The sequence below is a fragment of the Macrobrachium rosenbergii genome, chromosome 47 (genome assembly GCF_040412425.1).
Source record: "Macrobrachium rosenbergii isolate ZJJX-2024 chromosome 47, ASM4041242v1, whole genome shotgun sequence".
Lineage (NCBI taxonomy): Eukaryota > Metazoa > Arthropoda > Malacostraca > Decapoda > Palaemonidae > Macrobrachium > Macrobrachium rosenbergii.
The window spans coordinates 25,582,156-25,594,811 of NC_089787.1; the positions used below are offsets into that span (position 1 = coordinate 25,582,156).

At 34.6% G+C, this 12,656-nt stretch overlaps 2 protein-coding genes across 7 annotated transcripts in view; one reads left to right on the forward strand and one right to left on the reverse strand.

Annotated features, from left to right (window-relative positions):
- The window catches only part of ash2 (Set1/Ash2 histone methyltransferase complex subunit ash2), a 61,496-nt gene extending 51,582 nt beyond the window's left edge, over positions 1-9,914 (forward strand). For all 3 annotated transcript variants that reach the window (XM_067090372.1, XM_067090368.1, XM_067090371.1), the window contains exon 13: positions 7,254-9,914. In XM_067090372.1, the coding sequence (XP_066946473.1) occupies positions 7,254-7,273 (20 nt within the window). In that variant the 3' untranslated portion in view covers positions 7,274-9,914. The remainder of the gene's footprint in view (positions 1-7,253) is intronic.
- The window catches only part of LOC136830680 (tyrosine-protein kinase transmembrane receptor Ror2-like), a 719,079-nt gene continuing 706,862 nt past the window's right edge, over positions 440-12,656 (reverse strand). For 3 of the 4 annotated variants that reach the window (XM_067090360.1, XM_067090361.1, XM_067090359.1), the window contains 2 exons: positions 12,221-12,376; positions 3,499-5,794 (listed from right to left, as the gene is read on the reverse strand). In XM_067090360.1, coding sequence (XP_066946461.1) covers positions 4,892-5,794; positions 12,221-12,376 — 1,059 coding nt within the window. In that variant the 3' untranslated portion in view covers positions 3,499-4,891. Of the gene's footprint in view, positions 5,795-12,220; positions 12,377-12,656 lie in introns of all 4 variants that reach the window. The other variant, XM_067090362.1, reaches the window with a different exon arrangement.

Sequence of the window (12,656 nt, forward strand, 5' to 3'; positions counted from 1 at the left end):
TCATTCCCAATATCGAATAGCTGTAGTTTAATTACGAACATAATATGGACAAGGCTCTTCTGTGAAAACACACAACTTAATGTATTTTTTCAACATTTTAACTTCTCTGTCATCCTTTATATATATATCATACATTTTGGCTACGATTCTTTGATGATACATTTTGGCTACGATTCTTTGATGAGTATTACAAGAGCTGCTTTGTAATTAATTACAGTAGTTAAAAGTCAGGCTTCTTGCTTACATGAAACATACTAATAATTGGATTACTTTATACTGTACTAATTTATACTATTGATTAGTAACTTCCGAAAGGCCTTGGTACATTATAGTACATGTATTATTGAATGTAAAATAAATTCACTTGCCCTAGGATATAAGAGAACTTCCTTCAAGAGCGAAGGTGGTGACGATTCAAAAGGATAGAGAAACTTTAGTATAAATTTAAGAAATGTATTGCTGAAGGTTGGAATGTTACAGAACCAAGCTGGACGTATAAATCTTTGACACAAAAATTTTCCGGTAAAAAATATCCAGTATACTAAATCTAAATTTCAACATTAAACAAAAAATTGGTTCCGCTATGAAAATGTTCTGACTAGTGTAAATTATTGGGAACTTCTGCTTATTAGACATTATTTGACATGAGTCACTTGCATGTATACCCAAGTATACATTAGTACTCTGGGTATAATATGGGTGTGTGTATAAATTACATTAATCATATAAACAATAAATTAGCATACAAAAATACTCCACACTGACACTGATTTGTACATAGCAATGATTTAGTTTTTTTGCAACTTAATTTTTAATATTCTACTGATTCCCACACAAAATCTCAAGTGTACCGTACCATTACCTTGGTGAAAGGAATGAGCACTTACGTTCATAGACAGACTAACCACAGTAAGTGCTAAGCTCCCTTGAAACCTTTAGAAAACATGATTGATCATTTTCTTAAGACATGTCAGTACATCCCAAAAGCCTGCTTAGGGAGGCATTCAAGTATTGTATATACAGTAGTTACACACATCAAAAATGCAAATCACAATGAAATCAAATTTTTATGCAGTCTTCACCATTCCGAAGCAGATCAATTACTGTAAGCTATTCACAACATCCAAGAAAATTTACACATATAAAACTGCAAATCATGTCATTCATGTTTTTTTTTTTTCGTTATTTTCAAAAATAGTTTAAATAACCACAAGGTAGTTTGGCACAAAGTTCTCTTCCATGACAAATTATTTTAGATTGATGATGACAATAAATTTTAAAAGATGTAACAGTACAGTATTACAGCCAGACAATATATCATATCAAATATGGATGACACAAATGCTTCTAAAGTAATTTTCCTTTAAGGGGCTTTATGCATTTTCTTATAAACACTATATCAAAATTTTTTCAGAAGGTATAAAATATCAAGTCAACCCCTTTTTTTTTTTATCTTTTCACTTAAAGGAGCTTTGGCAGAAAAAGTAATTTACAACAGACAATACATATATTTGAAAAATGATGACACCACCTTTGGTCCTAAACCTAATTTTCCTTAATCTTCAGTTTTAGGAATTGCATTAATGATGTAGTCAGGCCGGCAATATGTGAAATGCTGTTCAAAGCTCAAGCAAAAGCGAATCCAAGAAATTGTTACAAAAACGTAATACAATGTAAACACTGACCTGTTCGTCAATTGATTTCACCTTGAATAAATAACCCAAACATCACAACACTCATGAAACTCAACAATTGCTATATATTCTATTGTGTTCCAAATGTGCACATACCTTAATTTACCACCTACCAGCTGCTGGTCCCTTTTAATGTGGAATGCTGTGTTTTGACTGCAATTCAAGAATAAATCCAACAAGGGAAGAAAATAATGTGTTATCTCCTAGTGTGTGAGAAAAGGTAACAAGACTTTTCTTAATAATATTGTGTTACCATGCAATGTGGTCTTACATGTACTTACAAAAATAAACCCCTGAAGTTTGGAAGGCATCTTACAACTGTATGTTACCTAATTTTCCCAAACAAAGAGAAATAAAGGACTAGAAAACTTACAAGAAGCAATAAAATTACAGTACTTACAACTGAAAAATTTTTTCTCAACATCATCTCTTAAATATTGTTCCATTGTGCAATACAGTTCCAGAACATACCATAAATGCAGTCAAAAACTGAGATGGACTTTATATGAAGTAGGAATGTTTCTTGTTGAGGAATTATCAAAACCAAACAAGATTCCTGAAGAGTTTGAAATACCTGGAAATTCAGATAAATATGACACATCTATAGAAATTCTCTTATAAAATAACAAAAGTAATTTCAATACTGTCCTGAACTTTTCAGCACATTATTTATGGGTTTTAGCTCTTCACTTGCTTCTGAAAAAAAATATGCAATAATTTTTACAATGCTCTTAGAGCCTTTTGTTTGATGTGCACCATACAGAATCCACATATTTCAAACACTATTCTCTTGCATTTCAGTGGCTTTATTAGAACAGTTCTTCCATAACTACTGAAAGCAAACATATCTTGAATATAGTGTGTTTCACTTATACTGACTGTTGGTGAACCTTTACAGTTAATATTTTTCAATTTTATAGTATGTATATGTGTGTGTGATTTTTAGGAAAGTGTTCACTCTCCAAATAGATCGTTTGGTAAATGGTTTTTTTTATAGTTACATTTTTAGGGACTTTTATTTTTCTCTTCTTTATGAAGATCCACATGTGTCTTGTTTATAAGCACTTCTTTAATACCACTGCCTGCTAAGAAAATATCTTGGGAACCTTATTTAACTTAAAAAATGCTGCAGTATCTTTTGATTCCATTACCTACATAATGGCTTTGTCAGACCATGGACTAGTCAAACTTTGCAAACCATGACTGGTACAAAGGAAGTGATGTACTAAACACCCACAATGCATTTTATATGCAGGATTTGTTGTTTTTTTTTTTTTTCATGTAGGTTATACTATAGGAACTTGTTACTTCTACCTGTAATATTTATAGCCTAGTCTGCTGACAGAGTACTGTGACCTTAACTTATCTGAGATTCTTAATTGTGATTATAATAGCATTCCTTATGTTTGCTGGGAATATACTGAGCAGTACAGTATTCCGTAATTTTCTTAGTGTTCTTACTTCTGATTTTATTGTGGTAGATGAAATTAGCTTTCACTAACTTTTATATATCCATTACATATTTAATTTTCCTCCTTGCTGCTATGTAGACTGTCAGCTTTTTCCTTTCAAGGTTTTAAGCACTCATTTTCATACTTTCTCTGTGATAAAAAATTCTAAATGTATCAAATATCTGTATATTGTATTGCTTTGTGCTCTAGTTATGCTGTATGTGAACACACTACCTCATTACAACCATTTCAGTTTTTTGTAAGAAATTTGTTTAAATTTCTTTGCCACTGAATTCCTTTTTCCATTTTTTGTATATTTTCAAATATGTTCTATAGTGTTTCTTTTCCTCTAATTTCTTGTTGCGTCATATACCCGCCACCGGTACAGGACCTATAAAATCAATACAGTAACCTCTTAACCATTTTCATTTGCCACATAAGCATTCTTATATTAACAAAATGTGACAGTTAATATGTTGCATGTAATAATGCAGAAACTGTTACAAACTTGAATCATATGCCTCCCTCCGTCTATCAAGAATTTTCAGATGCAATCTGGGGAAAATCAAAATTACAGTTTTGTCATCTGTACTTTAGACCCTTTTTGGAGAGGTTAAGTTGTGCATGTTGCATCTGTTGTAATTCTTTTCTTTGTAACAGTCATTCATTTACTTAGATACTGTACTCAAATGCTTTTTTATTTGTCATAAACTTCATGAAAATGGCTACATGATGCCAGTCATTCAGTGGGCTGCTAAACAAAAAAGGAACACAATACAAAATGCTCTTCAGTGTAAATTGTTGCAATATTTAATTTGAGCTGCTAAATCCATTACTGTGTCATTTTATAATTATTCTAGCTTGAGACGTAATGGTAAAATCCTCACTGTTATATCAGTTTTATAAAAATGGATATAATAACTCAGACAAATTCCATATTGCCTCTGTTGATTTTTCAGTGATGCCTTTTCTGCTGAGCATAAAAATGACTTGTAATTAAAACCGAGGAAAAGTAATTCCAGTATAAAAAGTAGAGTTTTTGATAACTTGGCAAATGTCAACTGAATGTTAAATACTAAAATTCAAAATGCTTCACTTTTTTTTTTTTCTTTTTGAATTACCTAGTCTCGTTTGTTCAGTTGTTCCCAGTATGTTACTTTTAAAACTACTCCTCAGGAAATACAAATGTATAATCATACATTCAAGTGCTGCAAGTTCTGGTTATTAACTCCTTCATACACAACATACTGAAACACTTTCATATGAATAAAAAAATTTTGGAAAACATTCATTCATACTCCTTTTCAAAGCATATAAAAAGAAAAATGTAATTTTCAAATCCTATATAAAACTTCTAAATGCCAATTTAACAAATCAGTGTTAAACAAAGCTGCCTTAAAAACCACTATCAGTAGTATAATATTTACAGTACACACAGTTTAATTTACATGCCAGTACCTTACATAGAAGTTTGTGCTTTCACAAAACAATGTCATTACACATCATTATTGTAAAATAACAGAAAATGCCTGGATCAAGATACAAGTATAAAAAAAATTAATATAAATATAAAAAGGTAAAAAGTAACTTAGTTTTTAAATGCATGAAAACTAATATAAATTGAAATTCATACAAATACTGGCCAATATTTAATATCTAATGTCATCAAATTTTAAAATCGCTTAATGAGATTCACTTCACTATACAATCTACCTATATACAATGAGAGTTCAATTAATGTGCTTTTCATACTTGCTGAACACTAGGTTCTGGCGCACAGGAGCATGGGCGGGGGGTGGCAGGAGCTGAGCTTGACATGGCAGAACTAGGAGGCGGGAATGGAACACTCACTGGACGCCCAGCAGCTAAGTCTGTTAATGCCTTATGTATAATGGGGAATGAGGGTCTATCGTGGGGACGACGTTGCCAACACCACGTCATGATTCCAAAGGTCTCTGGTGGACAGTGTTCTGGGCATGATAGGATACCACCTTCCTTCAAAAAACATACCACCTCTTCATGAGTCATTCCATAATAAGGCTGTAATGCAAAAGAAAATATTTCCCATAAACACACCCCAAATGCCCACACATCACTTTCCACAGTATATTTATTATATAAAATGCTCTCCAGAGGCATCCATCGTATGGGTATTGCATCACTGTCATCACCACGGTAGTAATCGGCAATATAAATCTTTTGTGATAACCCAAAGTCCGCAATCTTAACTGTCATATCCTCTCCAATTAGACAATTTCGTGTTGCAAGGTCACGGTGCACAAATTTACGATCAGACAAATAGACCATTCCAGCTGCAATCTGTGTAGCGATCCATAACATATCCTTATAATTGAGTTTTGTGTCACTAAATGTATCTCCATTAGATGACCTCACAATATAATTTGTTGGAGAACATGACCTTAAAAACTCATTTAAATCTCCACGGCCCATGTATTCGAAAAGAAGACACATAGGCCTTCCAACAGCGCAGACACCAAGTAGTCTAACTATGTTTGGGTGATCGAACTCTGCAAGAATACAGGCCTCTCTTTCAAAATCACCCAACATATCTTCAGATGCTTCCTCTTTCAGTACTTTGACAGCAACCATTGTCAGCTCCTCCCCAGGTACCAGACCAGGTGCTCTACCCTGGAAAAGAAAAAAGGATTACTGTTGAGCCAAAAGTTTCCTCAAGCATTAAAAGAGTGTGACTATACTTACACTGTAAGTAGCCAATATAAACAATTCTGTGATGTACAGCACTAATTTAGCATTTTATATATTTTGTACAGGTTTACTGTACAGCTGTACATTACTGTATATAGATTATGCCTAATGCAGAACAATAATGAGTTGTAACATAGCATCATCATAACATCTACAGTTACTAATAGGTTGACATTACTTTTATTTATTTATTTATTCTAAAGCTTTGAATTAAAATTTGCAAACACTCATTTTTACAATGCACTGGGCTTTAATCACAAACGGAAAGTTGTTTTTTCGGGTTCCACTCACTTCAAGGAATAACACTCACTGCCATATGATATCAATATCTTGACATCAAATGCAAAATCCCATTATGCATAAAAACTCTCTTCCTTTTCATTTAAATGACTATGTTAACTATGGCCTTTGTTCCTTGTTTTATTATAAATACCAAACAATAAATTCAGTATCTGCATGAGACCCTTCCCCATTTTTTTTTTTTTTTTTTTTTTTTTTTTCACAAGAACTTCGAGTAAGCAAAGGTATGATTAGTATTATTTTCATCCATACCTATCATAATAATCAAATAACAGGGCATCAGTTTTACCAGTTAGTATATATTATTAGTCAGCCTCCTCTCTTGTTAGGTAGAATAACTGTATACAATGACAATGCCACGTCATATAGCCCAAATTTTATAAATAATTCACTCACTCATTACACTACTTACATATTGCAATACATATTGTGAAATAAAGCCTAAACTCATAAACAGTACTAGTTTAGTCCTTGATATTACATTAGCTTTTCATTATATATTGTTAGCTGTTGTAAACATCACAAAATAACTGTGAAGTTGAACTTATGGCTCTCCTTATAGGATTGTTTTGTGGGAAGCATTGTTTTGGAATTTGCCATTAAAATGGCTGTAGTCGGGTAATCTAAATGTTTCGAAATTGTTGAGAAGGCTGTGTAAATAACTTTCATATTCAATAGGTTTTTATTTTGCAAGATTACAAAATGAAACATCAATAATTAATACAATACAATAGATAAAATATAAACAAATTTAAATTTGCTTTCTTTAAATGCTCCACAGCAATACTGTGTTAAGTATAGTACAGTTGTTCCTCAAGTGCCAATATTTAATTTGTTTATGTATTACTGTAATTGTTCAAATCTATACTCAGTAATCAAATCCAGCTGGAGCAAAGGGTGGCTTGGTAAAAAGTGAGGATGGATATTTTGTTTGACAAAGGCAACCATATATGTAAAATAAAATAACCTTTCAAAAGTAACTCAAACCATAGCTTTTAATTTTTCTCTTGCAACAAAAAACTGCATTTTTCTACATTTAAGCACACCAGTATGTTCTGATGTCCTTTCTTTACTTTCGCAGGGCTTGCCAAAAGGATTTAAATGAGAGGTGAAAGTTACAGCACTACAAAATTGCAGTTGGACAACTACGTGGGAATAAATAAAAGAGGAAAGACGAAAAGTAAAAGTAGTTGGACAACAAAGTGGAGACAAATCAATGATGAGAGAGGATGACAGTTTAAAGACTTAAGTAACTGTTACTAAATGGATGCTGCAAAGAACCTTTACTACTGCCTCCAGTAAGGTATGCTGTATGTACAAGAAGCATTCTTAGTTGAAGAGGTAAGATCACATATCCTTTATCTTTAATTTTGGTTTTGTTGTATGGAATGTTGCTATATTTTTTCACATATGCAAACCCTCATTTTAAATGTGCTGACACATTTTGTAGGAAATGATTCCCTCAAGTACCAAAAAGACTGAGAGCAATGTAGGCAGTCAAGAATGCCTGAAGCCTTGAGGACAAGGATGCTGATGATTTAGTTGATATGTGGATCAACATTCCAACAATATACTTGCAGACCCCATGGTGTACCACCCACTCATGCTTCAACCCCACTAACTGGCAAAAGTGAAGGGCGCTCATCCTTCCCCTCTTTATGAGGTTTGTCACTATGATTGTAATGTTGTTCATCAGCACTAAAGGACTTTAATGACCATCACATGATCATGGAATGTGGCAGCTAACCAAACGGCAACATTACTCAGATATTCAGAAGACCCCCCACATGTGCACCCCTACACCTTTGAAGTGTCAAAGAGCAGAAACCTTTCAAGAGGTGGGGAGTTCAAAAGAACTTTCATCAGTAAGAAATTCAAACTGTCCAGCCACCAAGCAAGGCCCACTCTCACTCTTGATTCAAAGGCACGTGGTAAGAGGGAAGATTACTTGAAATTGACCAGTGCTGCTTTGGTTGCCAAACAAGTGAGTGTTGATGGACTTGCCTGAAAAGCATAAGCTTCTTCAAGGAATAATTGTAACCGAGACAAAGGGGAAAACACACATCAACACCTAACGGACAGTTTTCAGTCTGAAGCATAATGCACTGAATTGGTCAAGTTCCTTGCAGACAAAACTTTCATACTTCACATAGTACGGATGGATGGGCATCCTTTGATTCACTGAAAATATGAAAGTTATCTTCTCTGATTGACTAACATGGATTGAGTTGTTTCCACACTGAATCAAGCCTACAGCACAAAACTTGTTCAACTGAGATGGGTTGATGACTGACTCTAAACCCAAGTTGATGTCTCACCAAAAAAACCAACTGTAAAAGGTTGGAGGCTTATACCCCTGCTTTGTTGGCAGTGTTGCTGGAGTGCTTGTAAAATGTTACCGTCCCTCAGTGTTCTGAGCCACCCATCTTTCAGTGATGCTCTTCCTGCTGTTATGCATCTTATGTCTTGTTTGTGGAGATACCCTGCAGTATTGAGCACAGTCTGTACTACCTAAGGTGCTACTGCCTCATTTAACCACATCCTCTACTGTTGGTGACGAAAGGAACCCTCATGGACCTGCCAAATGAAAAACAAGTAAAAGCATCTTCTTCCTCCTCCTCCTCATCAAGCTCCTAATCTTCTTCTGCCCCCTCTCCTGCCACTGAATACAGTAAAACATCTTAGAAACCCTCTTACAGGAAATCCCATTGGGCTCGAGTGAATGCCTTCCTTCTTTGAGCATTGGTTGACACTGGTCCTCAGAGTTTGCTTTTGAGCCAGTGTCTTCCCATTCCTTCTGAGACTCAAGGACTGCCCTGGACTCTCACTGTTTGCATTTCTGTCAAGGTACACAGAGAAAAGTTGGCAATACCTTCTTGTTCTGCGTGTGCAAATACCCCGTATCATGTGAGTACAGAAATTGGGTTCATGAATGACAGTTCACTGCATTATAATGCCACAGGATATAGTGGCAAGATGCATGTGTAAGATTATGCAGAAGCTTGGGATGTTTGAAGTAGCAGAGGCTATACATGAATATTCATGCAGGCTATTATGCATGCATGCATGCATAGGGAGTCTTAACCAAAACAGGAACATCCCAAGTGTCTGCATGATCTTATGCAAGTGGCTTGCTGCTATATCCAGTGGTATAAAAATGGAGTGATCTGTTACGTAACCCTACGTCTGCAAAGGTACAATTTATGGATCATGCACTCTTGGATCAAGAAGGTACGCTGACTCTCTGCCTACCTCAGTATGAACAGGGAAAGAGTCCAGGGCAGTCATTGTCTCTCAGAAGAAATGGGGAGATACTGGTTCTTGAGTACACTCAGGGAGCCCAGTGTCAACTGTACCTATCGCAGATGTCCAACCTCCCAGCAAGTGAACACTGATGGTAACTCTTGAAGAAGGAGGGTGCTCACTCAAAGTTCAATGGGATTTATGGTGGGGAGGAACTGGTGAACCCATGAACAGGTGCTGCTATCTTACTTGACGAGACCCTAACAGTAAGGATTTTTCTTCTTGGCTACAGAATCAAGAACACAAAGTCAGTCTCCAATTGCCTTTGGTTGAGCAGACTTACTGACTTTGCCATCACTAGAGTCTATTCAATTCATCATTGCCTGTCTAAGTAGATATACAGCCTATTACCATCAAATGCAATAATTTGTTTGATATGGACACCATAAATATTACTGATAAATTTTGTTTCATAAATACAATACATACATTGAATGTCTCCAACCTCCTAGTTTTTTTTCCCCTGAGTTCTGAGGCATGGTGGGGTAGGCTAAAGGTAGGTTCTTGGTGCTAGAGGAGATGTCAGCCACTTTATACTGAAGCACCACATATAAGGCTAAGGCAGTGGTTTGTACATGCAAAGAATGCTTTAAACAATATGATTGTTTATAATAAATAAAAATAAAACAGTGCTGTACTCTAAAATTGTTTTAAATTTTGTTTTAAATATATCCTTAACTCTCTCTACTTAGAAATTTTCGACAATCAAACTAGGGAGTCACAAGTTTCTATTATGCACTAATATGTAATCTCAGTTTTATAGCTCTAACAGCAACAACCACAATGGTTCACAAATACTAATGGTAAATTGCCTACAGTTCCAAAACTGATATATATACCATAAGGCTATTCTGGCTCATACTGAGTTGTGTGTTTCACATAATAAGCATTTAAAATCTGATGAGTAATACTGTAAAAACTATACAAATAACATTACTAATTTTGGTATAGAGGCAAACAAGGTCTTCATAAGGCCTTATTACTCAAGTTGCAAGGACAGCTATGCTTGATATGAGATCATTGCTGAGTAAGCATCATAAATATTGAAAAAAATAAAAACTACAGGCATCTAGAGTATAGGGACACCAGCAGAGGTTCTACCGCTGTCTGCAACACATGCCAAGACAGGGATTTTCATTTCTATACTTAAAGTGGAACTCGTAAAAATGACATTTTTACAAAAATGTCAACCACGAATTTGGAGAATCATCTTATCCTTTACAAATGTTCATATTGTAAATTTAGTGAACAGTGAACAAAAATTTTAAGTACTGCTGATAAGAGTAAATCAATCTATGAGAGCCTCTTTAAAAGTACCTATTAATGGCAACTAGTGATATGTTATGTGTGAAAATACATTCATCTTTTAGTTGGGCTGGAGGCAAAATTATTATATCACCCTCCTGCTGCTAATAGCATTCCTGTTGACAGATGACTGGCTTTCATTTATTTGTTACAATAAAATGGTTTGGACAATAAATTTGGTAGAAACAAATGATTTAAATAAGTCTTGGCATGATTTTTCTACAGTCTTTATTAACAACACCCTAATGCCTCTCTAGTTTTAGAGAACCCAGATTTGTTAGCATCAGATGGGAAAGAGCAACTTCAAGAAGCTGAATGGCTGCTTGTGGTTCAAAACATTACTGAAAACAGCAATCATGGCAGCAAAGTGAATAAACAATAGCTCTGGATAGATGATCATGGAATCCATAAGATTTTCACCAAACCATACAAATGTAGGTAAACAGAAACACTGTGTTCCCACAAAAATGAGGAAGAAAGGCCATGACAAATTGCAATGGTAAAGAGCTTCTTGAGTAGGGACAACTGGTAAGCTTCAAGTTTTCCTGATGTCTGGAGAGAAAATGTTATGTAAGTAACAATCAATGACATCAACTATAAAAGATAAACAGAGGCAAACAAACAAGGTGATAACCGTAGACAGTACTGGGTTACATCTAGGTTGACTAGGAGCAAAAGGAAGATAGTTCAATTAACATCAGTCTCCATGAAGGAAGGACTGTTAAGTTCAATTCAAATCAGTCTCCATGAAGGAAGGACTGTTAACATTGGCAGTCATTAAACGGCACAAAGAAGTCAACTAAAATCAACAAAAGAAGAGAACAGCAGCAGCTAAACTGGAAGAGCCAACTGTTGCCACAGAGCAATAAACTAAAAGAAATTCTTCAAATCATAGCATCTGAATACTACCCTAATGCTTGTCAAGTTACTGTACTTCTCTTTTCCAAAAATAGTAAAATTGAGAACCTTGAGAATGGATCCAACATCACAGGTATTACTGTATTACACAACAGTGCTCAATTCTTAATTAAAGCACCACAAGAATGTTATTCATTTGTACATCTGGACAGCTTTACCCTTTGCCTCCTAATTCCAGAATACTACATTTTCTGTAGGAAAAATGTTTACCCAAATATCCTTATTTATGGTAGTTATATTTTTTCTTTGCTAAGTTGATCAAAATATAGGTGTTTGTATACTGTTTCATTTGCCCAAAGAAACATATACAACCTCTCTGATATCCAGGGATAACTTTTGATAATAAATTTTTCAAAGTTTAAAGTCAGCACAGTTTTACTAAGGTAAACCAACATAATTAAGAGTGGTTCATGTTACAAACAAAATGAATGGTGATGCACTGAGTTTCTATGTAAATTTAAGAGATTAATAGTAATTACTGCTTAAAAAGGACAGCAATTAAAATTATTGTCATTTACATACCTGAAATACCCTGCCAAATGCCCCTTGTCCAAGGTCACGAATATAAATTATACTGTTACGATCATATTGCAGTTTCTCAAGCTTGGGATTAAGCTGAGCACACGTCTGATGATATGCAGAATTGCTTGGAAGTTTAGTTAAATCTATATCAGCCTCCTGTAAATAAAATATGAGATGAATATAATCTGTGGGGAAATATTTCCTAATAAATAAGCAATATAGATAAGCAGGTACCAGTTTGTTACAATTATGGACTACTGACGTTCCTCAAAATGTAAATATTTTCCTTAGTTGCAAAAGATTTTTTATGAATTTGTTGCTTTTAATTATCTAAGAAAATCCATTATGACTGCTATACAGTTCAAGAAATCTTGTATCACAGCCATTCTTGCCAACAGCATCAATAACAACAGTAAAACATGAATCAGGGCAAAGG